We start from the raw sequence: 27,843 nt of genomic DNA, 5'->3' as shown, positions 1-27,843 counted from the left end.
ACATATGGAGGGACTTTGCCCTGAAAGAACTGTGAATTATGCAGCAGCCTGCTGTCCACTCTCTAGGCTGCTTTTTACTTTTCACATACAGCGAAGGACACAGTGCTGACACTGATGTGAAAGTCTCCCGTCCAACCTGCACAGAACAGACTGAGTGCTTCACTGCACCTCCTTTATATCTCCTGAAAAGCCTTACACCTTATTTAATGATGTCAGGCCTTTTATTGGCGCTTCAGCTTATTGCAGATTTCCTTTGCGTCTTCTTTAGAGAGGAAGGAACTCGTCAGAAGTTGGGAATTGTATTACCAGTTATTGGCTTGGCGCTGTGAGGCTTAAAGTCCTATTAGTCTCTTTATTCTCTGCTCTTACCCTGTCAGCATTACACTAATATCGACGGTCTAAGTTTTTAAATCTACTAAAACACTCATCACCTCCCAACATCCATTCCACGTCTTTCCTTTTAAAGCCAATCTCGCCCCTCTCTCCAGCGCTCTGCTCCCCTTCTCCCCTCCTGGCTGATCATCCTGCCCTAAATTTGCAATGACTTTGCAGCCGGAGCAGCCATCCATCGTCCCTTTCCGTCTCTGCCTGATGTTGTCTAGGTCGTATCCCGAGGGCCGTGGCCTCCATTAACCAGCACCTGCTGAACTCAGACGACGTTGTCAGCTGCTGTCTGGATTTGGGCGCTCCCAGCATGTCCTTCAGGATCAACGGGCAGCCTGTCCAGGGCATGTTCGAGGACTTCAACACAGACGGGTTCTTCTTCCCCGTTGTCAGCTTCTCTGCAGGTGTCAAGTAAGGCTCTGAATTCATTATGAGCAGAATAAATCGTGAAGACACTACCAACAGAGGTGCTTGCTTTTTTTTTTTTTTTTTTTGTTGCCGAGACAAATTAAAGTGTCTCCCCTTATTAGTTTGCATGAAAAAACCCTGCTGTGATGGTAAATAAAAGCTTACTCAACCATAGTATAAATGTAATGTCTATCGTTCCAGCTTTAGACTTTATTAAATGTCTCTCCCTGGTTTTATTTGCCTGTAAATTTCTTGCTCCATAAAAGCCAAAAATACACCCCCCCCCCTAAAAAAAAGGAAAAAAAAGATCACTTACAGATGACTGAAAGCTGAATACTTCTTACTGTATTGGTCAGACGATAAAGCACCAAAAAATAGGAAATGAGTCTAACAAGGTGGGTTTGTGTAACATTCGAAGATCTAACATTCAGTGGCGGATACAAACCAGCCGCAGGCACTGGATGTCATTTTTAAAAAGCTGTTCAAAGGCTTTATAATGCTGCATCTCAGAAATTTCAGATAGCAGCGAAGATGATGTATACGTGAGGAGCAGGCAGAACCAAAACTTGAGAGTGACAATAGCTGAAGCAGCAAAACCAGCGAGGCAGGAGATCCATGTGAAGAATAGAGTGAAGACACTAGAGACTGTCTGTAAGACAATGTGAGGAAGAAACATCCGATGGGTTTGGTAAAGTTGCACTGTTAAGTGTATTGATACCCAATAGCATTACAAACAGCATTTGGATTCCATGTATTTTTAGTAGCTTTACTTTAGAAAATACAATTATTTTATTTCAATATTGAAAGATTTGTTTTTGTTTTCAGAATACAAAAAAAAAAAAGTTGGTAGTCTTATAATCATCATCCATCTTTTTATATTTGGACCAGTGTGATGTAGTTGCATTGAATTATATAAATATTCTTAGTTATTTAGCATCAAGTAAAAAAAATATGAAACTCTGCCCAAATATAATTTTACATCTCATTGTCGGCCTGATATAATTTAATATCAAAGTATTAGCTACATTTATATTTGAGTGTAAGAAATAAATCTCAAAAAAATAAGTGAAGAATATAAATTACGCACCACCATCCAGTGTTTCCTAATTTCTCGTCTCAGGGTGCGTTTTCTGTTGGGCGGACGACACGGTGACTTCAAGTTCTTGCCACCCGCCGGTTACTCCCCGTGCTATGAGGCCCTGCTGCCCAAAGAGAAGATGTATGTGGAGCCCGTGAAGGAGTACAAGAGGGACCATGAGGGGGTCCGTGATCTGCTGGGAACCACCCAGTTCCTTTCCCAGGCCTCCTTCATTCCCACTCCTGTTGACACCAGCCAGGTAAGAAGTTGAATCACAAGATACAGCCAAGAAAAATGTATGAATGTAAGTGTGACTGTGTCGATTATACAGAAAAATGACAGTCATGGGTGTTGTAGGTTTGATCAACTCTGATAGAGTTTGACATGATTGCCTTATTAACATATTTGTGACCATTTCTTTCATTTTAACTGTTGCAATTAGAATATCTGAAGTATTTCAACCTTTCAGAAAAGTCACAACTGACATAGACTGAGGGAAATTGCGTTAGTTAACACTGTTCTGCTCCTATTTATCAGTTATTTGACTGAAAAAAGTTGTTTATTGCTTTTCAAGTCATCGGGAGAAATTAGGAATTTCCCATCTGAGTTTTACTTTGTGTTGCACACCTGTTGTATAATGTTCAGCAAAGGCCCTGGAGCACACATGCAAATTGGGTTCTGACTCGCAACTTCAGTAACAAACTTTGCACAATTCCCAGGAATGAAACCACAGCAAAATAGAAGAAAGAAAGATATTTTCACTCCTCAGCCCATTTATATGTGCCATCTGTTCCTCTTCTCGCGCTGCAGATTGTTCTTCCTCCTCATCTGGACAACATCCGGGACAAGTTGGCAGAAAACATCCATGAACTGTGGGGAATGAATAAGATTGAACTGGGCTGGACGTACGGCAAGGTAATCCTGAAACGCATCATCGAGCAAGTATCCTCCCAGTATACTGTGTCATTTTTGGATCCCAGTCGGTTTCTGTCCCTCCAAACATTGACACAGGATTTCCCAAGACTTGGGACAATGACTCTGAACATTGGAAGATTCCATTTATTAACTGAGACGCCACTAATGACTGGAAAACCTTTGATTTAACACATTGTTCATTCCGACAGCAGTGCACCGTATAGGCTTGTTCAGACATACTTTTTATGTTGATACCATGCCAGTTCTTCAAGTAATGTACAATAAAACTATTTGTCAGACATCATAACAGAAGCAAGTATCACCATATGTTCTTTTTAAAATCCGATAAGTATTTCACTGCTGTTGTGTTGAGGATAACACTTTAAAACCAGTATGTTTACAGCTGTAAGAAATCACTGATTGGAGGAGTTATAAGACTCTCTGGCAGCATGCGCTGCTGTGAAAACAATCCATCTGATATAAAAAGGATTAAAGATTTGGAGAATAATCCCAGGCGAGATGTTGGTAGATAAAAACAAACATTAGAAAATGTGGAATGATATCCTAAAACGCTGCAAAGACACTTTTTGTCAGTACATTTCTTGTTAAATTGCAGTGCACAGGGTAACCAATCTTCTGCTATAATCAGGCTTTCTTCTGTCAGATTAAAAATTGCCTCACTTTTTTATTGAAAATGCCCGAATGTGTAGTTTAGAGTAATGGTGGTCAACGTACCAGACATCTATAAAGACATTTAATCAGTCCTGTCTCGACTGCTTTGTTCTATCTTCATCCCATCATTTCCCCGTCCGTCACTCTTCCTCCTCGTTACAGGGCGGCCCGTTAGAAGTCGGATCACACTCGCCGCCTCTTTTGTACTGTAGCAGTTATCACAGAATCCTTTCCCATCGAGGCTGTCGCCACAACGGCCATTTAGCAAACCTAATGAGTGTCTCACCTTCCGAGAGTATAACATCCGCATTAATTAAGACTGGGAGGAAGCAGCAGTCGGGGGGTTAACCTAAGTCCTTTACTTTTATTAAGGGCAGCGTTTAAAGAGCCAAACAGCTGCTTGGTCTTTAATTTTGCTGTAACAAGCTCAGTGAGCTCAGAGTGATAGAGCACAAATGCCAAAACAAAAGCCTCTTCAGATGAGCAGCAGATATTCAGCAGGATGATATAATGAAGTCGGATGCAGTTCTATTGTTTAGTACGTGCGTGCGTGGCCTTACTGCGAGTCGCTCAGGCTTTCTGTGCACCGCGGCGCTGTTCAGCAGATAGTGCTTTATCAGAAAGAGTCACTAGCAGCCTCCTATTGAGAGCCTGAATGTGGCTATAAATGTCTCTGTCAGCTCTCTCATCAGCTTCCTGCCATGGTGACTCTGAGCTGATTCAAGCTATTCTCTGTCTCAGTCGGAAAAGAAAAATCAACACCTGAGACTAGATGTCATCTAAAAGGAAAATAAAAAGCATCTGTCCATTGGTTATTGTCCTCAGCAGTTAAATTACTCTCTGTGTTCCTGTTTTTGTTCTGAATCCTGAGTCATGCTTGATCACATTTACATCAGAGGTGTTTTTCCTTTAAACGTGTAACAAATATTATGTTATAGATTTGAATACAGATTTGTGAAAAGAAAGGGATGCTTGGTGAGAACAAATGACCTAGATTTAAAAAATCGAAATAAACTTGTGCTTTTTACAGTAAAATTATAAAAAAGTAAAAAAGTGTATTTGGACATTTATTCATCATTGCATGAAAAAATGTATGTTGCTTTATCATAGGAAACAGTCCTGATTCATGGACATAGACACATAAAAGGGCCAGATTTATAGTCGGAGGTAATGTTCCTCTTCAGTTCCTTGGCAGGCCGGCCCAATAAAACGACACACGAGTAGATTGAAGTGTAGAATCACAAGAGGAAACAATTGATTTAAGATCAGAAAAGTTCCCACAGCAACCAGAATCTAAGATGTTTAAGTGCATTGCATCATATAACAAGGTACATTTACTACATTACACGATTCCCACATGTTGGTGGGTCGGTACATGTTTTTTTGTCTTGTGAAATGTAAATTGCATCATCGCACTTGTTTGGCACATACAGACGTGTGTGTACAAATAATATTTCACCAGGTTTGCATACATGTTAAACCAATGTGTGCAGGATTGTGCAGATTATATGATTATATGTCAAAATATATTGTAAAATTTCATAATGAAAATTGTTTTTCTCTAAAACTGACATCTTCCATCCTCTTATACGACTTCCTGATATGTGGAGTACAGGCGACATGTGAAAGTGGACTTTATGAGATGAAACGTGGTTCAATGGTGTCTCCTCAGGTTCGTGATGACAACAAGCGGCAGCACCCTTGCCTTGTGGATTTCACCAAACTGCCAGAAACTGAGAGGAACTACAACGTGCAGATGTCTAGTGAAACGCTGAAGTAAGGCTGAGCAGTTTGTTGAATTATCCAGTTATCTATTTGTTGTGTTGCTGCTGCTGCTGCTGCTGCTGCTGCTGCTGCTGCTGCTGCTGCTGCTGAATGCTGAGCAACAGCAGATTGAGGATATGATTAAAGCAGCGCCTCTGTGCCTGTAATGACTTTCATCTCCCCATTGAAGTCTGGGATGGATTTTTCAAAAGAAATATTTGGTCCAGATATGTTATACTCTTTGACAATTACATATTGTGTATTGTGTCCTCACAGCCAAAGCAGATTGTTTTCACCGTGTTATTGTATCGATTGACTGAGATCTGTCAATGTCTAATGAGCTGGATAGAAGACCCTCAGGGGGACGTTATTGCGCTGACAAAGCGTAATGTCTGAGTTTATCCTCTGTGTCTGTCTTTTCTTCTTAGGACCTTGTTGGCACTGGGATGCCACGTTGCCCAGGTCAACGTCAACGCTGAGGATGATCTGAAGAAAATCAAACTACCCAAAGAGTAAGATGTTTTCCCACTTTATTCAACATTGGATTTGTTTTTCATCTGATGCTTTAGAGCTGGGATGGACAACTTTGATTGTTGGGATGGCTGCAAACGTTTCATCTATAACAAGAACTCATTTATTATTGAAATAGACTAATTGTAGTTCGATAAATTTAATCAACATGCATGCATTTAATATATTTCATGCGTTTAACATACGTACATATTTTAACTTGAAATAAGCTCATTGGTACTGTAAGATGGATTCATTTCAATAAATTCTTGATTTGAATGTACTTCACACTACCATCATCAGATGAATACCTGCAAGGGCAATAATTCATTACTTTTTGTGATATATTTTCGAGCTGCAAAGTATGGGGACATTGGTTGTCTGCTCAAAATGCAAATTAATCAGTTTGAGGTCATGTCTACTGTGCTTTCACCTTCACCTGCTGCCATTGCCTTGTTTTTCTATCCGCAGCTATGTGATGTCTAACGGGTATAAGCCTGCGCCACTGGACCTCTCTGATGTGAAACTGAACGCAGGTCAGGAGGTTCTAGTTGATAAACTGGCTGAGAATGCACATAACGTGTGGGCCAAAGACCGAATCAAACAAGGATGGACCTATGGCATCCAGCAGGTAAAACTCATGAACGAGTTTTTGTTAATAGTAGACTTGTTAAAGTTCCAGCATTTCTCACTTCAGTGTTTTCTGCTATGAAAAGTAATTGTGATCTATTTGCATACTATCTTTTTTTAAAAAGAGAGTTTAACTTCCTCTCTGACAGGATTTGAAGAGCAGGCGTAATCCTCGCCTGGTGCCATATGCTTTGCTGGATGAGCGCACAAAGAAATCTAACAGGGACAGTCTGAGAGAGGCTATCAGGACCATGGTTGGATATGGATATGACATTGACCCGCCTGACCAGGAGGGTGAGACCCAGCTGCTGACACGGCAGCAACACAAAACCATTAAAACCTTTATAAATACTCACTCACGTTTAAAAATATAAACCCCGCTGGAAAAATAGCATAAACGAGCTGAATTGCTTCGCTGGTTTGATGAGAACTTAGACTGCTTCCCCTGCATGTTCTTAATGTTGTCACAATAAAAATCATTAAAACACCTAAAACACATGCTTTTTTCTTTTTTTTTCTTTCTTTCAGTTTTTGAATGTTTATATGTGGGTAAAGTTAAAATTTGTCACTGGATGTAGGCTGATGCAACATTAAGTTGTACATATCTTTAACTCTGCGGTTGTTTTAGAAACCAGGCATTCATGAATAATAATAATGACTTTATCATTGCTCATCTTCTATGTTAGATATTCTTACGTCGGTGTATTCATCTTGCTAAAGCTTCAATTCTGCTTGTTCCTCTTTCTGGCCAAAGTTGTGCACTTGTCAGACATTCAGAGCATCGAGACCATCCGTTTTTTCCGCGTGGAGCAGACGTACGCTTTGAAAACAGGGAAGTGGTACTTTGAGTTCGAGGCCTTAACTGGAGGAGATATGAGGGTCGGCTGGGCCAGACCGGGCTGCAGACCTGACGTGGAACTGGGCACAGACAACCAAGCCTTTGTCTTTGATGGCTATCGGGTAAACACTATTGTTCTTCTTGTACCTCACCACCCTGCAGCCACTTTGTTTGAATATGGACACATTTTTAGGAAAGGTATAGAGCTCGGGCAATAACAAAAGATAAAAGCTATCTGCACTCCTTTTTCATAACTTTGTGAAACAAGTTATGAACCTTGAATCTTTTGTATTACTCCTGCTCACTATTCATGATAGTCAGCTCAAAACAAGGATTCTATTTCTTTAATTTCCCTAGGGACGACGCATGCATGCGGGCAGCCGCTACTTTGGACATCCTTGGAAAAAGGGTGACGTTGTTGGTTGCATGATCAACATGGAGGACAAGTCCATGATCTTCACCCTGAACGGAGAACTCCTGATCACCAACAAAGGCTCTGAGCTCTGCTTTGCTGACTTTGAGACAGAGGACGGTGAGACATCCACAGTGCAGTTCAACTCCAGGCACAATTGACTGATTTATGCTTTGTATGTTACCTCCACAGCGTCTCACACGGAAGAGACTTTTTTCTAAAGTTTACGCAAAATCGGGGAAGCATAATTGTACAAAACGCTAACGATGTTGCAGTTTAATGACGTTCATCATGTCATTGAGCAATTACTCTGTAAACAAGCTGTCCTTCAGGCCAAGAGAGGAAAGATGGTCAACTGGGAATAGAGGGAAGTAATTACAATTTATTTTTAGAGTCGATATAAGATGTTTTCTGCAGCGTAGATGATTTAAAAACTGCAGGAGCACATGACAAAACACTTTGCTATCATTTTTCACACTAATGACGAGATACATTTCAACAAAATAGATATGCCCGATATTGTTGCAACACATTTCTTTTTTAATATGTCATAATACTATTGTATGTAGCTTTTGACCGATCAAATTTTTTAAAATGTGTTAGTGAATTTCTTATTGCATTGATCAGGAAGATGCAAGTGAAATTAATAAGCATAAATCACGAAACACTAACAAATGGTAGCAAATGGTCATTTATCTTTTTTTTTTTTTTTTTTTTTCCTCACTGGCAAACTTTCCAATGATTCCTCTGCTCCCTCAGGCTTCATCCCCGTTTGCAGCCTTGGAATGTCTCAGATTGGCCGCATGAACCTGGGCAAGGACGCCAGCACTTTTAAATACTACACCATGTGTGGCCTGCAGGAGGGCTTTGAGCCGTTTGCGGTCAACATGAAAAGAGAGATCACCATGTGGTTCAGCAAGCGTCTGCCCACTTTTGTCAAAGTCCCTCCGGAGCACATGCACATTGAGGTAGAGAAGCATTTCCATTATTATTAGTGTTGTTATTAACGCCCTGCTACACTTGTGACCGTAGAAGGTATTACTCATTAAGGTTGGCGGTTTCCAGAGTTCGATTGGGATATTAGTGCCATTTCCTTTGCATAAAGACGTTGTCATAATGAACAATGCAGCTGGTGTTAATGGATACACTGACCCCGTTTACTTTTCACATTTACAGTTGCCATTAAATTTGCATTTTTGGATGATGACTAGCACTTGGTTATATGATGGAGGAGGCCTAAAGGCATTAGGTACTGTTTTTGCCTGGTCTTGCGCAGCACTTAGTAGAACATTGATAGGTGAGTAGTTGGGTTTTCAAAAGTAGGGCCCTGTACATACTCTTCCTTTAAATCCTGCTCTCAGTTAGGTTAAATGAAGAGAATCGTCTCTATGTCAGATTTGACTTCTGATTGATTTCTTGAGCTGGTTTTGGTCCAGCAGGTTTGTTTTCTTGGTCTTTGACATCCACTGGCAACAAACCTAAAACGGCCTGATCCTGCTTTGTCCTCCAAGACCTTCAGGATTCCCGTATCGATTGTTCCGAGTGAAAAGTTTAATATTTTCAGTGTTTACGGGGGTTAGGGAAACAAATTACATATGGTCAGTGATGGGAATAAGTTGGCTATAACACCATTTTAAATTACCTTACAATATTCGTCGTTTTCAATTATTTTGCACTGGATAATACTTTCTCACTTTGGAAATAACAGTCAGATTGTCCACCTTACATTTTATCACCCGGTTTAAATGGGTTCTTTAACAGTGCGAACACTTTTCTTGGATTGCGATGCTTGTATTTTCTGACTCCCACTTCCTCAGGTGACGAGGATCGACGGGACAGTAGACAGCCCTCCGTGTCTGAAGGTCACCCACAAGACATACGGCACTCAGAATAGCAACAATGACATGGTGTATTGTAGACTGAGCATGCCGGTGGAGTTCTACTCTGCAGACAAGCTTCTGGACGAATCTCTAAAACTCAGGTCAGACATCTACCTGTCACTGCTTTCATTAATAGAGACGATGTTTGTGAATGTCACATTGATCCATATTGTCATTTCTTTCCTAACAAAAAATAAACTGATGATCTACACCTGTGGTCTGCTTTTTGTCTCTCAGCCATCCTCCAAAGGAAGATGGAAGTATTGACTATGGAAGTATCACCACTGTAAATCAACCTCATTTCTCAGAACACACATCTGTAGACTAAAGTGCTGCTCTGTGTTTGGTAAAAGTAACCTGTTGCACTTTTGTTTTTTTGTTTTTTTTCCTGAATTGGTAGTACTACCACTCAGTGAGAGTGTTTGCCGGACAGGATCCGGCCTCAGTGTGGGTTGGCTGGGTCACACCCGACTATCATTACTACAGCAGGAACTTCAACCTCGGCGATACGCGCACCGTCACCGTCACACTGGGAGACGAGCGGGGCCGCGTTCATGAAAGGCAAGCTGTCTGCTTTTTTTTTTAATATCTTGAATGCTATTATGCTAAAAGCCCCGAAGGGCAAATTGTTCTCAAAATTGCATTTTGTGATGAGACCTTTGTGTTCTCTCCCAGTGTGTTGCATTGTCTAACTCATCTTTTATTGATTTCCTAAAAGTGTGAAGTTAAAGTTGCTCCAAGTAAGCGAGGCAAAGCATTGTGTTTGAAGGAAATGCAAAATGTAAATACAATAGACTGAATGTAAAGGAATATATGTGTGAGATATTGGGTTTTTTTCCAGCTTAAAAGACTATCACAAGAAAGACAAAATTAAAAAATGTTATCCACAAGAAAAGTAATCCAAACACTGGAGGGATGATTGATGTTGAAAAAGCAGTTGTCCAGTCCTTTACAGCGCTACAGACTCAGAGCATATGCACACACGCTCAGACCAGGACATCTGCTAATGTACCACCTGTGCACAATAAAACATTATACAAGATGCAGCAAATCCCCAAAGATCACACGCATGAATGTAAATTCGCACAAATAACACAATATTGTCATTTTCCAATAACACATATTGGAGTCATTTTCAATGAAAAGACCAACAGATTTACTTAAATTCCTTGAAATGGTGTTTAAAAACTTTTTGCGTTGATCAAACATACATGTCAGAATTTACCATAGGCTGCACTCTACCTTGAATTGTAATTTCTTCTTCACTTGATAAACCCAAAACTTATTGACTTATTTTTTTTTTATCAGGCAGTTTCCTACCTCATTCTGTATTCAGAGGAGTAAACATGGAGGAGAGTGTCTGTGTGTAACAGAATGAATATGAATGAGGGGAAAGTTACAAGCCAGCCCAGATCGATGAACGCTGCACATAATGAAAATACATTGGGCTCCAGTTTATTTTGCCGCGAGATATATGCATTCACTTGTATCCATGAATATTAAGTTGAGCTCATTTTCTTTTTCTTGTGTATTACTGCAGTGTCCAAAGAGGAAACTGCTACATGGTTTATGGAACAGACGCGCTCGGCACGTCTCCGTCCTCCCGCTCCAACTCCGACCTGGAGATCGGCTGTCTGATCGACCTGGCCACTGGCCTCGTCTCTTTCACTGCCAACGGCAAGGAGCTCCCCACAACTTATCAGGTAAATAAGTATAATGGAGCTCAAGGGGGCAGACGAAGAGGTCAGAGAAACAAGGGCAGCCTTATCTACGATCCTCAGTTTAAACACGGCAGCACTCTTTCTCATTTGTTGAATTTTATTCAGTCAATCAATTAAACAGTCAAATTGTATTTGTTTTCAATGCAAATAAGATATCAAGTAAAGTAACTAAAGCTGTGTATACAAGACAAGAATAAAAGAGCTTGGTTTGCTCACAGTGACAAGTGAAATGGAGTGACAGTTATTGAAAAAAAGATTGATTATGAAGATTAATGTTAAACTGACACTGAGGTAAAACTGAGGTTGAAAAACGTTTTTCCAAACAAAACATAAAAAAGAAAAAAAATTGTTCATCTATCCATGTCCGACTCAAAGTCCCAATTTTGTGTAGCCAAACCCAACTAACAATTAAATATAAATAAATTAGAATGTAATAATTGTTCTTTGGAGAAATAGAACAATAATGTGATGCATAAAATAAGTATTTTTTTACCTTTGACATTAAGCTCAAGATGTATATTTTAAGCTTACAATAAACATGTATTTTCCTAATCAACGCTTAGAATGAGACATTTTCTATTTACTGTATTTCCAACACAAGCTACATTGTATGTAATAACCTTATAAAATGTTTTTTGTTTAATTTGAATTTTTGATTTTGTTGTCTGAGAGCTGCACTCGGTTCTTTTGTTTGTATAGTTGGAATGAAAATAAATCTGAATCAGAAGCTTGACACGAAGCCAAAGGAGTTGAGTAAAATTGGGATAACCACTCTTTAATATCCCTCTCCTTAATGGATTCGACTCAGCAAATTTGCACTCTTAAATCTCTTGAAAGATGGCACCAGCCACATGTTTTATTGCTCACGAGCACTAAAAGAGATTTCCGGTTCAGTCTTACTTTCAGGTAACATTTCCAAGTTGGCACCACAGTAAATTGGACCTTTGGGGCGGCTGTTAGGAAATTATACAGCTCAGCTCTCATCTGTTTTCACAGCTACAGTCGAAACAAAGACAGAAATCTGCTCAGTAATCCTGGTCTCGTCTCGCTGATCCCAGGTTTGCTGGGCATCATACTAAAGACTTGACTAGATGCTGAAATGATGCTCTGAATGGCTTTGATTCTGTTTCTCTACTTGTTATTGTCTTCAGTTTGTCTCCTCTTTCCAATGATGTAACTGTGAGTTGACATTTTCTAAAAGCCCTCCGAGGGAATCAGGAGGCTTTTATCCTGATGAAAAGCTTCTTGTCCTATTATAACATCAAAGCTGTAGTTATTTGTTCTCCGTCTTTATATTTATCTTTAATCTGTGATGGTTGTCATCGATAGTTGCCAACTAATACTTATTGAACTTGGTCTTAAAGCTCCAGCTAATCCACCGGCTTAGAGGTGAAGAGGCCGACTGACAATTTTCTGCCAGAATAAACCAAAAAAAGAGTAAAAACCAAGAAGCACAGTTCTTTGAAAGACTTGATGTTTGAGTTCTCTCAAAGTCTCTAATATAAATGTTTCTCTATTTCTGAACTTTTTGAATAAACTAAGACATATATCTGCCTGTATGTAATACAAATAACATTGCTTTGTATATTTTTAGGTGGAGCCCAACACCAAACTCTTCCCGGCTGTCTTTGTTCTCCCTACCAGTGCCAACCTCTTCCAGTTTGAATTCGTCAAGATGAAGGTGGGTTTTTTTTCTTTCTTTTTTTTCACAAGTGAGTCACTCACCATATGTAAAATCCATTTGCTTTGAGCTTCTTAATGTTTTCCATAGGATTGATTTTTAAATAGCTACACACTGGCCAACAGGCCTAACTTCTGACTCAGCCACTCGTTTGGTAAAGTGTGTCAAATTAATTTAATTGAAACCATTTGCACTGCAGTAAGAATTAAATCATAAAAATATGCTAACCCAATACTGGCATCACCTCTTTGGGATGATAGGAGACAAATAGTAATTGGAAATGGTCAATTCATACAGTTAAATTTCAGATTTTTTTTAAGAATCTCTGAAAACATCCCACATTAAATTCCTTAGACCTTGAAGAAAGTGTGAAACCCCTGTGACCTCTGTTCATATATATCTTTAATATGTTTCTTCCCTTTTTCCCCTCCAATCTCAGGATGCCATGCCACTCTCCTCCGCTATATTCAAGAGCGAGCACAGGAATCCGGTGCCGCAGTGCCCACCACGCCTGGACGTGCAGACCATCGTGGCCGTGCTGTGGAGTCGGATGCCAAACACCTTCCTGAGTGTGGAGACGGCTCGTGTCAGTGAGCGGCATGGCTGGGTGGTCCAGTGTCTGGAGCCGCTGCAGATGTTGGCTGTACATATACCTGAAGAAAACAGGTACAAAATGCCAAAAGATATTTAAAGCTCTGTTTCGACACTCTGAAATCCTCCTCTAGTGTTTCATCGTCCAGTTCATGTTTCAGAAGGGTTGTACTTATTCTCCTTTATTAATATTTTAATCATTTATTAACTTTTAACCATATATTAAATGTATGTATAAATCATATACATGTAAGCATGCATCATTTTTTTCTAATTAAACGGGGGATCAAATTCTGTTCCAATCTGCCAAACGGCCCGGCTCCTGTTTCACTGCCTCAAATTAGAAATGCAAATCGACATGTTGCTGCAGGTATTTAATAACCGCATAAAAAATGTAATACAACAAGAAAGCATTGTTCTGTGAGACCAATTAAACCGTGGACTAATGCAGATGACCCAGTCAAATTTCTTTGAATTAATAAAGCGACGCACCCCGACATTGTCTCGTTATAAGGCAGACGGACCTCTGGGCACACAGATGGGTTTAGTTTGAGAGGAAATGTTAAAGTGGCACCCAGTGGAACACATAACTGCATTCATCTTGAACTAGCAAACATACTTATGTTGCCCTGGACTTAAAGCATATTAAGAAAGTCATGAAGGCCATAAAACATCAGTATTGGCTTCTCTTGCTATGCGTTGAGGTTGTTATAAACCCTTCCTGAGCTCTCCGCTCTTTCTTGCAGGTGTTTGGACATCCTGGAGTTGTCTGAGCTTCAAAGCCTGAGGAAATTCCACTACCACACCCTGAAGCTATACTGCTCCCTCTGTGCGCTGGGAAACACTCGTGTAGCTCACGCCCTGTGCAGCCATCTGGACCAATCACAGCTCCTCTACACCATCGACAACCAGTACCTGTCTGGCATGCTGAGAGAGGGTTTCTACAACGTCCTCATCAGGTGTGTGCTCACTGCACTGCCCCTCATAGAAAGTTTTTGGTCAAGTTGTTTTGGAATTAAGTGTCTTAGAAAATGAGCATCTGTCATGGCCACAAAAGAAAAGGTTAACAATATTCTGACTCATCAGATAATCTAATGACGATCTGTGATAGATTTATGACTCAATACGATGTAAACTGCGGCTTCATGAACTATTAAAATGATGAAACGCTGTACAAGCTCACAAAGCAAATTTGTCACATAAATCCTAATGATGTTTCTGCAATGCATTTGCACTGCCAGCTCACACAGGGTGCAATTAATTGCCTTCTGTTGCCTTGTAATTGGGTAAAAATCCTACTTCATGAATGTTTTCTGCTATTTTAACATCATGCATCCCCCCCAACCATCATAAGCATGTAGTTTTACAGCATAGAGAAATGGGTGGTGATATCCTTCCAGAAGCTTGATTATAACTAATTGTGAGAAGTGTCATTATTTCCGCAGCGACTGCTGAATCACTGGTATTGATCAACAACCCTGTCACCTCCCTCTGGTGTTTAATAATATTTCTGTGTAACGAGGCTGTAGAGACCTTACTGTTGGTGCATTTATATTATTCAGAGAACCTCTTCTGAAAGCCAGATCTAGAGTGAATTGATGAAAAGTCTAAATGCTTGTGGCTCCAGACACATGCAGTGACTGAACTAATTCTCCTTGTCGCCAGCATCCATCTTGAGACGGCCAAGGAGGCTCGTCTGATGATGAACAACGAGTTCATTATTCCGGTGACTGACGAGACGCGCTCCATCAAGCTGTTCCCCGATGAGTCCAAGAAACACTCGCTGCCCGGTGTGGGCCTGAGCACCTCCCTCAAACCTCGGGTCAACTTCTCCCCCGTCGGCATCCTCAGCACCAAACGCCACCAGTACCTCTGCAGCCCCCAGATCCCACTGGTCATCCTTAAGGAGAAGGCCATCAGCATGCTGGCCGAAGCTGTGCAGGGCGGAGGCACCCACATCCGAGACCCGGTGGGCGGGAGTGTTGAGTACCAGTTTGTTCCCATCCTGAAGCTCATTGGCACGCTGTTAATCATGGGAGTCCTGACCAGCGAGGAGGTGAGGCTCATTCTCCTCTTGATCGACCCCAACGTGTTTGGAGAAACCAAGGAGGGGGAGGACGGGAAGGGGGAGGAAGTGGCCGTGACGGGTGAGAAGGAGGATGTGAGCAAGAACGAGGAGAAGGCTGTGGAGGCGGGAGAGGAGGAGACGAAGGAGAGCAAGTCGCCCGTCAAAGGCCTGCTGGAGAAGTCCTTACCAGAGTCTGTCAAACGCCAGGTGATTAAAATGATCCTGACAAATCACACACATTACAGTCTGATCGGGACTCTATCAAGGAGCTGGAGCTTTCTATGAAGGTTTTAATTAAAGTTTAAATTTGCCCATCATATTTGCGTTCCTGCGATCTGGTACACTAATTCCCCATTTGTCAGCAGTTCACAGCTTTTGTGATTTATCTCTCCCTGAGAAGTGACTGCATGAGTGCAACGGGAGGACGTGGCAGCATACTAATAACCTGTCAGTGGCAGAAACTTCCCAATGCTGCAAACACTGAAAGTTTGAAACTCGAAACCACAAATGATAGCGGCAGATAATGTCTGGGAAATGGAACTAACATGCATGAGTTCTCCTTATATAAAGATAATAGGAAAATAATCACTCAGAACGGTAAAACTTTAAATCTTCAGACGGGGTCTTTGTGCTCTCCAGATGTGCGAGCTGCTCCACTATTTCTGCGACTGTGAGCTGAAGCACCGCATCGAGGCCATCGTCTCGTTTTCTGACAACTTCGTCTCCAAGCTGCAGTACAATCAGAAATTCCGCTACAATGAGCTGATGCTCGCGCTCAACATGTCCGCCGCCGTCACCGCCAAGAAGACCAAAGAGTTTCGCTCACCCCCGCACGAGCAGGTAGGCCGCCACTTCAGTGACTCCATCCAATTACTGTCTGCACCACTTCATCCAGTTCAGTGTCGCAGGGCTGATCCCAGCTGATTGCACACACACACACACACACACACACACACACACACACACACACACACACACACACACACACACACACACACACACACACACACACACACACAGGACATACACAGGCACCAATTAGTCACAGGAAAAACATTCAAAGTCTAAATAGTGACACCAAAAATGGTCAAACTAAAAAAACCCTGACCTTGGCGGTTAGAGAGAATCTGAAACATGAGGTTTCTTTGTTCCCTGTGTGCTTTTAGGTTTTACTTGTTTCTTAACTTCACTTTCTCCTGGAAGCCCCAGAGGGTAAATTGGGCCATATGTGCAGCTAAATTGAACTTGGAGTGAGTTGGCTGAACAGCGAGAGCTAAACGTCTGGCATTTCGGAGTAGAAAATTGTTATTAGTCCCAGAGCTCGTGTTACAGTCTGCCTTTAACGTTCAAGTGCGTTTACAGCTCAGGATTCATTGTGAGACGAAGCAGCAATGTATTTTTTTTCTTTCGTTTTTTTTCAAATAAGCAGATGTTGTTAAAAAAAACAACCATAATAGAATATTACAGTACGGAAACAGAACAGAGCAGAGGTGCAGGGCTTACAGAAGGTGCTGCTTAGAGATTTAAGTCAAATCAGCAGAGAGAGTGGTGGATGCCATCTATAGCTTTTAGACAAAAATATCCCTCCCACTTGACTGACTTGACCAGCATATGCTGAAGTGATTGGCCTCTTTCACTTTTCAGAGGTCAGGTTTCAAACTGGGGTGACGTTGGTGCAATGGTCACTCTCGTCGAGCAGATACCAGACCTTTGTCCCCCTGAATATGGATTATCATTAATATAGTAATAATATTGTGGGGTGAGCTACCATGCTGATTCATCTTCTGTACAACTTTATTCGACTTACTTGCCGGAGCTGATCCCAGCTGACTACTCAAAGATGGTAAAGACAGAGAGTTACACACACACACACACACACACACACATATATATATATATATATATATATACTGTCACATTTACACCTAAGGGCTTTTTAGATTTGTCAATTACTCCAAATGCATATTTTTGGCCTGTGGGAGTAACCTGACGTACCCTGAGGAAACCCACACAGGCACACAGAGAGAACCCGATATACAAAAGACCCCAAGCCCGTCATTAACCGAAAGATATTCTTAGGGCTCTTCCCCACCTGCTGCTTTCAGGTCGACCCAATTGAGTTTTCAAGTTTTGGAGTTTTGAAGTGAAGGGTGAAAACAAAAAAATAGGTGCTCTGTGGGAAAGTGCTGCATTAAAGAAAACGGTGCTGGTGTTTCATCATCAGATCGTCTTTCAAACTGAATGTTGGTTGGTTGGTCCCACATCCCACCCCCCCAGCCATTTTCGGGGCAGACAAAAAAAAAAACAATTTGTCCCTGATTGTGTACAAGCACCTTGCATGGCAACACAACATGTCAACGCACATTTTTCTTTTAATGCCGTAATGTAACACACTACGGCATTAAATTTAGTCATCAGGTTTATTTTCTTGCTTCCTGTTCAAGCTCACCTTTCGTGCACATTGACCACACCCATTATTTTCGAGCCGAACTGCAGATGTTGGACACATTTCAGGAGTCATTTCATTGGAGACATATCAGATTTGTTGAGGAAAAGGTCAGGTCAGTGACGGTAAAGTTCACTTTGGGGAAAGATGCTCAGCTGTGGCAAATTCTGATCTTTTTATTGGTTTAGTTGTCAGCGTCTGTACTTCCAGCTTTGCAGTAGCAAAAACACTGAAATGAGGTATAATGGTTGTTATTCTTACCGGCTGAAGATTATTGCTCATCTTTGGCCCTTTGGAAAGTGATGTGATGTGTCATCACCTGGAAATTACATGACCATGCATTTCAGGATTGGGCCTAATAGATATGCGTTGTCAGGTGATCTCGGCTTTCAGTTTGTTTTTGGGAACCGTTATTTTGACAATGAAAGAACCAAGTCAGGATTGAATCGATTAAAACATCATCTCACACAATTTCTTTACAGAAAAATCAAAAGCCGAAGTTGTTTCCCTGAGACATTGTGATTTTGATTGCTCTGATCATTGATCCGTTATAAAAGGAAATGTTTTTCAGCTCTTTGTGTAATGACTGGATCAAAGACTGAGATTGCTGTACATAATGAGCAGATCACATCTGATACCCATTGTTCTTTCAGTCTCACTGACAGGTACATGTTGTTTTCGGCTCATCTTCTATTGTGCCAGATTGAGTTCTTAAACTCAACAAAGCAGCATCTTAAATAGTGGGTAAGAAAAAAAAGCCAGATTGCCGAAATGGCAAAGCACTAATGGTTGAAACAGTTGAAGAAGATGAAGTGGACCTTGTTATTCTTACAGATACTGTATGTGTGCACTTGCCTGCAGCCACACTAAATAAGCCATAGCAGTGAGCAGCAGGTGAAAAGTGTGAGCAAAGATGACCTGTGTGTTCCTCGCATGGATTATTAAAATCTGTGACAGAAATAGACATTGGAATAACTTAAACAACTCACGGTTAACTTAAAGAAGCTTTTCGTTTATGTTCAGTGTTTTAAAGCTGGCTTGTGAGGGACAGCCTAAAAAAATAAATAAATAAATAAAATGTTAATGTCTGGACTACATCATGTGATGAAGTCTTTTCATTTCTCTTGTGATTCAAGTTGGTATAAAATCTATCAAACTATTTCTGTCTGTTGTTGAGAAAAACCTGTTAGAGCTCTTTCTGTGCAAAAGTACCTGAAAAAAATGAGGAATGGAGTTGGTCACAGTCTTCTCAGCTGTGCTTTCTTTTTTTTAAGTCACTCATCCAGACTCTTGTGTTAATTGTGCTTCATTCTGTTCATCTGTAATTTTCCATAAAAAAAAAATTCAGTTTTAAATTCCCTCCGTTGCTTTGTAGAACCTTATCGTTCTGTTTACTTGCATCTGCAGATCAACATCCTGTTGAACTTCAGTGCAGGAGAAGACTGTCCCTGTCCCGAGGACATCCAGGACGAATTAAACTCCTTCCATGAAGAACTGCGACTGCACTGTGGTAGAGTCCAACTGCTGACTTACAAATTGTGCATCGTTCGTGAAAATGACATGACATGACAATTCTCATATGAAATCTATTTAAGTTTGATATTTATGTCACGATTAACGTGTATTCTCTCTCTCGGCACATATGAAGTGCTCTCTGATCATCTGACAGAAATGTATTTCACCTTTTAGGAATACCGGTGGAGGAGGACGAGCCGGAGCAGGACACCTCGATAAAAGGCCGTCTTCTCGCTTTGGTCTACAAGATCAAGGGCCCGCCTCAGAAGACGGAGGAGCCTGCAGAGATGGAGCAGGCTGCCCCGAGTAAGTAGCAAACGCGGCAGAAGGAATTCGCACACAGTGTGTTTTGGTGTTTTTATTTAGTTTTTTTTTAGAAATGAAGCTCTGCAGTATAACAATATGTGCAAGTTAATCAAATACAGATTACATAATATGATGCAAACACGAATGAACTATTACATTTTGCCAGGTAAGCTTTATTTGATCGTTTACCATTTATACCAAATTACCATTGACAATGTTTTCTGTACGACATAACATAACGTTTAAATTCTCTGATCTCTGAATGATTTGAGGGTGACGCCTGTAGCATGACTTAAACAGAAGCTATATTATTATTATGCCAGCTGGGTGCAAACATCAGCTGTTATTAAGCCCCCGAATGTCACTTAAGGTTACATCAGGAAGGGCATCCAGTGTAACACAACATGTGGCTCAAGATCAAGTTGGAAGAAGCAGCTGAAAGATGATTTTGACATTAAATGATGAGCTATGCAGAGTAATGAGCATGATTGTAATCAGAAGAAAAAGTGGAAGAAAAGTAAAAGGGCCATTATTATGTGTGAGCAAAAAACAATAAAAACGTTCAAACAAGAAACAAGAGAGAAATATTAAAGTACAAACCTTTGCCTGTGTGTTCCGGTGGAATCTCTGTTCTCACACAGTATGTTGGACATAAAATATTAAAGTGCTGTCTAATTTAACTTTTTAGAATTTTCTTCTCCAAATATGTTGTTTTTGCCCGGTTTCAAATGTTAGAGCGACACTAATAGGCTCTGCAAGCCTGGAAGCTATTAATTTTAATGCCTCACTCCAGCCTCCCACACCTAGCCTGCATTATTGAAACGTTTCATAAATGGACAGATGATGTTATTCAAGACGATTGTGATCGACCGGCATTACCTCTTCTACATCATATTTCCATTTAAGTATGCCGACTGAATAACCTGCAGAGGGAGTGAGACCCTCTTCTTTTATTCTATTATGGTTAACGCTATACAATCTTTGCTTACTCTTATTATCCATCCATCCATTTTATATACTGCTGGATGTAATTCATGATGGCAGGGCACTGGACCTTGTCCCAGTTGACTGTGTACACACCAAGGACAGGTCACCAGTCCATTACAGGGAAAACGTAGAGACTGAAGCCCATGCGGAATTTAGAGACCTGTTTAAGGACTTGTTTTTGGCCCCGAGAGGAAGCCAGAGTACATGGAGAAAGCTCAGGGAAAACATGAATAATCCACACAGAACTGGACTAAAACTGGAGATATTCTCACTGTGAAACACAAGTGGTCAGGACCACAGCACTGTATGGCTGTAACTACATTTTATGACATTAAAAAAAATTGGAAAAAAACCCAAAACTATATATATATATATATATATAAAAGTCATTGTCTCAGTTCTAATAATTCTACTCAATTTAAAGCAAGTTGAATCTTATCTACTTGTGAATTATAAGGTTGATGCTTTTAATATGCTGTTGTGCACAACAAATTCAAAAGTTGAGCATAGGTGTTTGATAGTTCTTAACTTCAGTTTTGATATGTAATGGTGTGGGTAACACAGGCAGCTTGGTATTTAGTCTGAACCGACGTTCGAGCAGCCATAATGCAGAAAAGTTTTAATAAATGATGCCTGTGCCGAAGGGGTGTGCGTGGGTGCAGATTAGTTTGTAGACGGGTTTGTTTTCACATGAGATGCCTCCCTTGTGAGTCCACACTTTGAGATGATACCGAGCAGATGTGAATCTGTGAGACTTTCACCTTCAGGGCAGCCGGTTCCCTCACTCTCCTCCGCTCATTACGATTCTGCTGGAGTCTGACCCTTTGTTTGCTACAGATGTTGATCTGTTTGGCTTAAGCACTCAAAGTTCAGCGATGGCTTCAGAATAACAACGGTATCATTTAGAGAAGTGCAGCATTGAGGCGGAGCGTTTACACCCATCACTACAGGACAGCGAGTTTCTTCATAGTGATGCATTATTACATTGTTACTTGTAAATATTTACACGGCTGTGGGGCCTTGACAAAATAATAATTTGATCACTTTTTCACCCAAAGTGTTTACTGATATATTTAAATAAACCAAAAATAACCTAAAGGAACCTATAAATTAGCACTAGGTTGCATAAAATGTACAAACGCAGCAAAACAAAGCACTGCAATGATGCATGTTGATGGCTCTCTTGCCTCTCGATGAAAAGACCTGGGTTAGTTTCCTTCACCTTTGAAAACACCATAAGACCATCACCGGAGGATTAATGGCAGTTGGGTCAAACCCTGAACTTTAAAGGTCCTTGTTCTGCATGTTTTTGATATGCCCCCTCTTGAATTTGCCTTACTCCGTTTGCAAGCTCCTTATTTCCAGCAGGTGAGTTGAAGAACTCAAAAACAATCAGTACAGAGGGCCCCAGGGATCATTCATCTTGGAGATCTGTGTGATTTCTGTGCCCCAAACAGGACTACTTTACCAGTGATTCACAAAATCTGATCAAATAAAAGTTCAAAATTAAATAAAGAACCAATGGTAAGAAGGCAGGATTGCGATTATGTGATATTGTTTGTGAAAACCAGTGGAAAGCGAGATTACATATCTAGCCTATGATGTGGTTTGGAAGAACAGACTTTTAAAAACAAACACGCCGCTCCTCAGCTACAGTTTAATTGGTCTGTCCGTGCAAATCTATCTTGTTTGTTTTGTTGTGCTCCTGTGCATGTGAATTTAATGTTTGAGGTAGGCTCATGCTGTCCTTCTTTTTAAATGAAAAAAAACTTTTTCTAGGTACCTGGGGAATAGTGCCCATAGATTTATGCATTCTCTGCAGTCCTCAGAAACACGTTGAAAGTTTTTCCTCCAAAGTTTTGACTCCCTGTGGAGTGAAAAGTTTGAAGGACGACACAAGTCGGCTGAAGCCTAACCTTTAACAACTCGGCTAACAGTGGAAAGTAAAAGGTTGAGGACAGTAATTATGATTTTATTGGCTTAAAATATTCAGTATCTTCTATTTCTAACATTTTAGAGTCAAGCATCCATCAATGGAATTCATCCATCTTTCAAAGTCATCAGTCCATCACAGGACAAACACAGAGAGACACACATGTAGTCAAATATTTGAGCCACTAATGAACTTCAAATGCATGTTTTTGGACTGAGAAAAACAGATCCCACGCATTAAAAAAAACAAAACACTCTCACTTATGGAGAACATGTAAGCTTCACACAGACTCCATTTCTTAACCACTATACCACTAGGCTGCCCTCAATGAAATTCATAATTTTATATATTTTCCATTGCACAAGGACGCTGTGAAAGTATTTAATTTATAAACATATAAAAAAAAGAGCTTTTTATTCACACTTATTCCTATCTGATACGTGTTGCCAACCCCAAAGTTGTGACCCTTTGTTTTTTGTTTTCCTGTCACACTGTCAAATTCTACATTCAAATAAAATAGTTCCCATTATTTCTTCTTTATTTTTTTAAATAGCTTAATGTATATGTCCTATGATAAACATTCCCATACCCACATCTAGTCGGGCACGAGTCATTGAACTTAGGAAAACAAAAACAGTTTGCATTCATGATGTAAATGACTTATCTAATATGAATTATTATACAAATAATATAAATATTATTATTGTATTGTGAGCTTCTGAAGACCTTGAATATTCCTTCTCGGGGCTGAATGAAGTCTCGATTTATCTATTTGTGAATCCCTCCTGATACAAGATGACCAGAAGAGGTTTAAGGGGGTTAAGGTTTTTACTTATTATAGCCTTACAGTAGTGGAGTTCATCCTGTGTAAAACTTGTGCAACATCAAATATGCAGACAATGTGATCTGCTGTGGACAAATTCCATACAAAGCCAATACAATCTGGAAATACAAAACGAGGCAACTGCAACGCTCCTTCTCACTCTTATGGGATGAATAGTCATAAATGATTGATCCATTTTATTTGGACTGGTCTGTGTTAAAACAATAGTTAATACACAATAGAGTATTTATAGGCGGCACAGCAGCACATTCCCCACTTTGTGTGTTGCAACATTTTGCAGGATCTCTTCCTGCTTTGCATCAGAAACAATCACAGAGGAAGAAATTGTTCAGTGTCGTTTAGCCATAGAAGCACTATTAGCCCTTGGAAGTGCAGCAGGGTGGCATTCACTTGGCTGCCTCTTCACACTTTTGTTCACTGTGTGGATATTGAATTCTCTCTTTTCCCAGCCAACCTGAAGGAGCTGATCTCCCAAACCATAACCAGCTGGGCTCAGGAGTCTCACATCCAGGACCCGGAGCTGGTTAGAGTGATGTTCAGCCTGCTGAGGAGGCAGTACGACGGCATCGGGGAGCTGCTCCGGGCCATGAAGAAATCCTACACCATCAGTGCGGCATCCGTGCTGGATGCTATTAACCTCTTGGTGTCTCTGGGTCAAATCAGGTCTCTGCTGTCAGTGCGAATGGGCAAAGAGGAGGAGAAACTCATGATTGATGGACTTGGGTAAGAAAAAGTCTCCCTTTCAAGACCGTTCACAGCTCGCAGCGTATTCTGCAGTGATATCACGGTGCAGTGTACTCCTTCGAAATGTTAAAATGTGCTATCCTCTGGGCTTCACAACATGTTTCTTCTACTTCTAGGGACATCATGAACAATAAAGTTTTCTACCAGCATCCCAACCTGATGAGAGTGCTGGGTATGCATGAAACGGTCATGGAGGTGATGGTCAACGTGTTGGGAGGAGACAAATCACAGGTACAATGTTTTGTGACATTAACAACCACCAACCAGCAGAATGTGGGTGGGAAACAGTTTAAAATGGTTGTAAATCTCATTTTGGGGATAAATGGTAACTCTGTCAACAACTTAAATGAGATCATACCCCAAACTACAGCAATTTACCATGGTGAAAATGTTGAGTGGTTGGTAACGTTTGGAGACACATCAGCCACAGTGATTTGTGAATACAAATGAGCCATGAAGTTATACAAATATCATTCATGTTACCTCCTAAAAAGGAAGTGGGGTTACTTTCCCAGTTACCTAAGAAGTAGTGATCATAGAAAAACAATATTCTGTATAACTTATTTGCCTAAATTAGACATGTATTAAATAATTGTAGATAGTTGTTTTATTATACTGTGAGCTGACACTATATTAGTAGTTCAGCTGAAGTTACATCACTTATGAGAAAATTGCTGCACGGTTCATCAAATAAACAGATTGTTTGATTAATGTCACCATGAAGCAAGATTTTTGGGGGGGACAGGAAGTTATCTATAATCTTGACTTTTAGCAGTTCCTCAAAGAAGTAATGTCATCAATTAATGACGAAGTGAACAGGTCGCAACACACCAGCGGAGATAAGTCACAATCAAACAGACGGAGGCAGGCAGGGCATTAAAAATTAAACTTAAAAATTTAAGGCCAGAATTGCATCACAGCTACTGTGGATCCACGTTAATGCTGATGTTACCCAGAGACTGGCTTCTTAACTGAACGACTGAGTTAGTTTGGGATTAATGAGGCTTTCCTTGTTCCAGTGAACAGGAGTTTAGAAATCTAGAAACTGTTGAGATAACAATCGGACCAGCCAGTGAGAGGCAGCAGCTTTACAACTTAATGAGTAATGAGCTCACAGAAAGTAATCTGTGTTACTAATTTTATCATCGGCATCAAATACCTGCATGTCATTGACGTAGCAGAGTTCTACCGACAGGTTACTGTCCAGTACTGTATTTCTAACACCACAGGTATGACCTACCGTTTCAACTACACCGTCAAACCGTGAAATGTTTCATCTAATCACTGACAAAATGTTATTTTTATGGAAACGTTGAACTTTTCTACAGTTTTACTGCACTTAGCGTAGTACGCTACACTCATGGAAACAAATCCTACCCTCGGGCGTTTGGGGTGAGCCAGGAGCAACAACCTAATACCCAGAAAACCCACAGGGGTAATAGAGAGGGCAGTGGAGTGAACTAGGATGTCTGGAGAGAGGTGAGAAGAGGCCACTCACACCTGCCCTTTTTGGGTCGCGCTGACAGAAGCTGGAAGAGATGGTTGTGATTTAATGCCGCTGTCGGTGCCAAGTGTGAATTGAACCTCAGACAGTCGGACCTCGGGGAGACATTCAGGCCCTCATGACTGACTCTGGAGGTCTGATCACACAGTCTTGGACACGAATCCCAGGCCAGCTCGCTGCCACCCGATATCTGTCCTTCACTTATTGTGGCCATATAAAGAGGCACTGCCACAGCTTGTAAATGTGTATTAGGTTTATGTTATTTACTCTTTGATTAGCTCTGTGTTGTCTTTGTCGCAGCATGGTGCTGTATATGTCAAACCGAAATGTATTTGGGTCGGGGATTTGCAGCTTGTGAATTTTACCACTCAATCAAACGGGCTGATTTAGGAACTATGGTCAGGATGTTTTGTTATCACAAAGTAAGTTTAAGACTCAGACTTTAATTAAATAATAATTGTGAGTCATGAATACTATAGCCACATATATTATAACACGCGAAACTTCTAAGGAGAAGCTGCAAAAAAACCACATTGGCTTTTGAAAACCATGGTTTTCTTTGAAGTTGGAAACATTCTGCATGATTAAAAATTCAAAAGATGTCACATTAACTTGATGAATGTGATTGACTGTGGAATGCATTGACCCTAATTATATTTTTCTGGAAGTAAGGTGTGGATTTCACTCCATCTGGTGTCCAATCATTTCTTTGGCTTTTGGCTTTCATTTCTATTGTGGAGAAAATGACTCCACTGAATTATGCTCTGACTGAACCTTGGACTCAGCCCCATACTCGAACTTAAAAAAGATGTCAGAGATGTAATACCATTAAAGGCTAAAGGAGAGGGAGATGAAATGATTTTCTTTCTGACGTTTTGTGAAAATGAAAGAACTCTTGTTTGTCGACTCCACAATTTGCTCTTTGATAGTTTGTGAGAGTTTTTTTGTGAGCCAATCATACAATACTCTGCATCATTCAGACATATTGAATTATATTACAATCTCTGTGGACGAATGTTGGATATTAATTTCATTTTTCTCAGGAGAAACAGGAGAAAATAATGCTTATGTACATGCAATGATTGCATTTTTATTCCTCGCCCCACAGGAGATTGCTTTCCCCAAGATGGTGGCCAGCTGCTGTCGTTTCTTGTGCTACTTCTGTCGCATCAGTCGCCAGAACCAGAAAGCCATGTTTGACCATCTGAGCTACCTGCTGGAGAACAGCAGTGTCGGTTTGGGTAAGTTGAATAACGATGGTCTAGTCACCCCGTAGCTTCTTTAGTTTGTCACCGTTGAATGGAGACAGATCGAGAATACAATGAAAAATCTTTTAAGAAAAAGTGTAGTTGAACAGAAAGGGTCTCTGGTACCATGACAGCCACATATTGATGTAGTGTTTGCCACCTTCTAGCATCTTCCACAATGCCTTTTTGCTCTAAAAATGACACTGAATGTCTAACAAAGTAGATAATTGCCACTTGCTCGAAGATATTTTAAGCCAATTAAAGTGCGGATTCGGGCTCATCAAACCACATTATGGCAACAGTAACAGGCTGTAATTCAAAATGCCAAGATATCAAGTTGAGAGTGAAAGGGGCAGAGGAGGAGGCAACTGATAGCGTGAGAAGAATGGTCGTGAGCAAAATGGTGGGACGGAGAGGGGGGGGGTGTCATCTAGGCGCTCGGGGCAGGACTGATGAGTCACTGGACTCTGTGTGCTGGTGTAAACTCACACACCTGCCTGTGAAAGAGGAGAGCTCCACGTGGTCACGAGAGAACAGATGAGTGCAAACATGACGCGTTTGCTTATTTATAAATCACACGCATCAGGAGATTTGCGACTTTTGTTGCTTTGGGTACAAATGGCTCCAAATGAAGACTTTGTCCTCTTGAACGACAGTTCCAACATTGATTTATCCTAACTGCTCGACAACAGTGAGCACAATTATTCTGAGCGAGGACGCCCAGTGGGGAATCTACCTTTTGTTTTTTGTTTTTTAATCAGCTTC

General features: G+C 40.7%; 1 protein-coding gene across 1 annotated transcript in view; it reads left to right on the top strand.

Moving 5' to 3' along the window:
• The window catches only part of ryr3 (ryanodine receptor 3), a gene marked incomplete at its 5' end in the record, with an annotated part of 114,051 nt that overhangs the window by 44,579 nt on the left and 41,629 nt on the right, over positions 1-27,843 (top strand). The window contains 23 exons of the mRNA XM_080490899.1: positions 603-795; positions 1,913-2,129; positions 2,681-2,785; positions 5,130-5,233; positions 5,650-5,733; positions 6,203-6,362; positions 6,511-6,655; positions 7,131-7,321; positions 7,557-7,731; positions 8,371-8,579; positions 9,429-9,638; positions 9,892-10,052; positions 11,032-11,194; positions 12,807-12,893; positions 13,333-13,559; positions 14,231-14,443; positions 15,150-15,759; positions 16,192-16,392; positions 19,406-19,508; positions 19,688-19,819; positions 24,033-24,306; positions 24,444-24,558; positions 26,943-27,072. Of these exons, the coding sequence (XP_080347025.1) occupies positions 603-795; positions 1,913-2,129; positions 2,681-2,785; positions 5,130-5,233; positions 5,650-5,733; positions 6,203-6,362; positions 6,511-6,655; positions 7,131-7,321; positions 7,557-7,731; positions 8,371-8,579; positions 9,429-9,638; positions 9,892-10,052; positions 11,032-11,194; positions 12,807-12,893; positions 13,333-13,559; positions 14,231-14,443; positions 15,150-15,759; positions 16,192-16,392; positions 19,406-19,508; positions 19,688-19,819; positions 24,033-24,306; positions 24,444-24,558; positions 26,943-27,072 (4,209 nt within the window). The remainder of the gene's footprint in view (positions 1-602; positions 796-1,912; positions 2,130-2,680; positions 2,786-5,129; positions 5,234-5,649; positions 5,734-6,202; positions 6,363-6,510; positions 6,656-7,130; positions 7,322-7,556; positions 7,732-8,370; positions 8,580-9,428; positions 9,639-9,891; positions 10,053-11,031; positions 11,195-12,806; positions 12,894-13,332; positions 13,560-14,230; positions 14,444-15,149; positions 15,760-16,191; positions 16,393-19,405; positions 19,509-19,687; positions 19,820-24,032; positions 24,307-24,443; positions 24,559-26,942; positions 27,073-27,843) is intronic.

The sequence above is a fragment of the Lipophrys pholis genome, assembly GCF_963383615.2.
Source record: "Lipophrys pholis genome assembly, chromosome: 21".
Lineage (NCBI taxonomy): Eukaryota > Metazoa > Chordata > Actinopteri > Blenniiformes > Blenniidae > Lipophrys > Lipophrys pholis.
The sequence above is the reverse complement of the archived record's forward strand: the minus strand, read 5'-3'. Positions and strand labels throughout refer to the sequence as shown.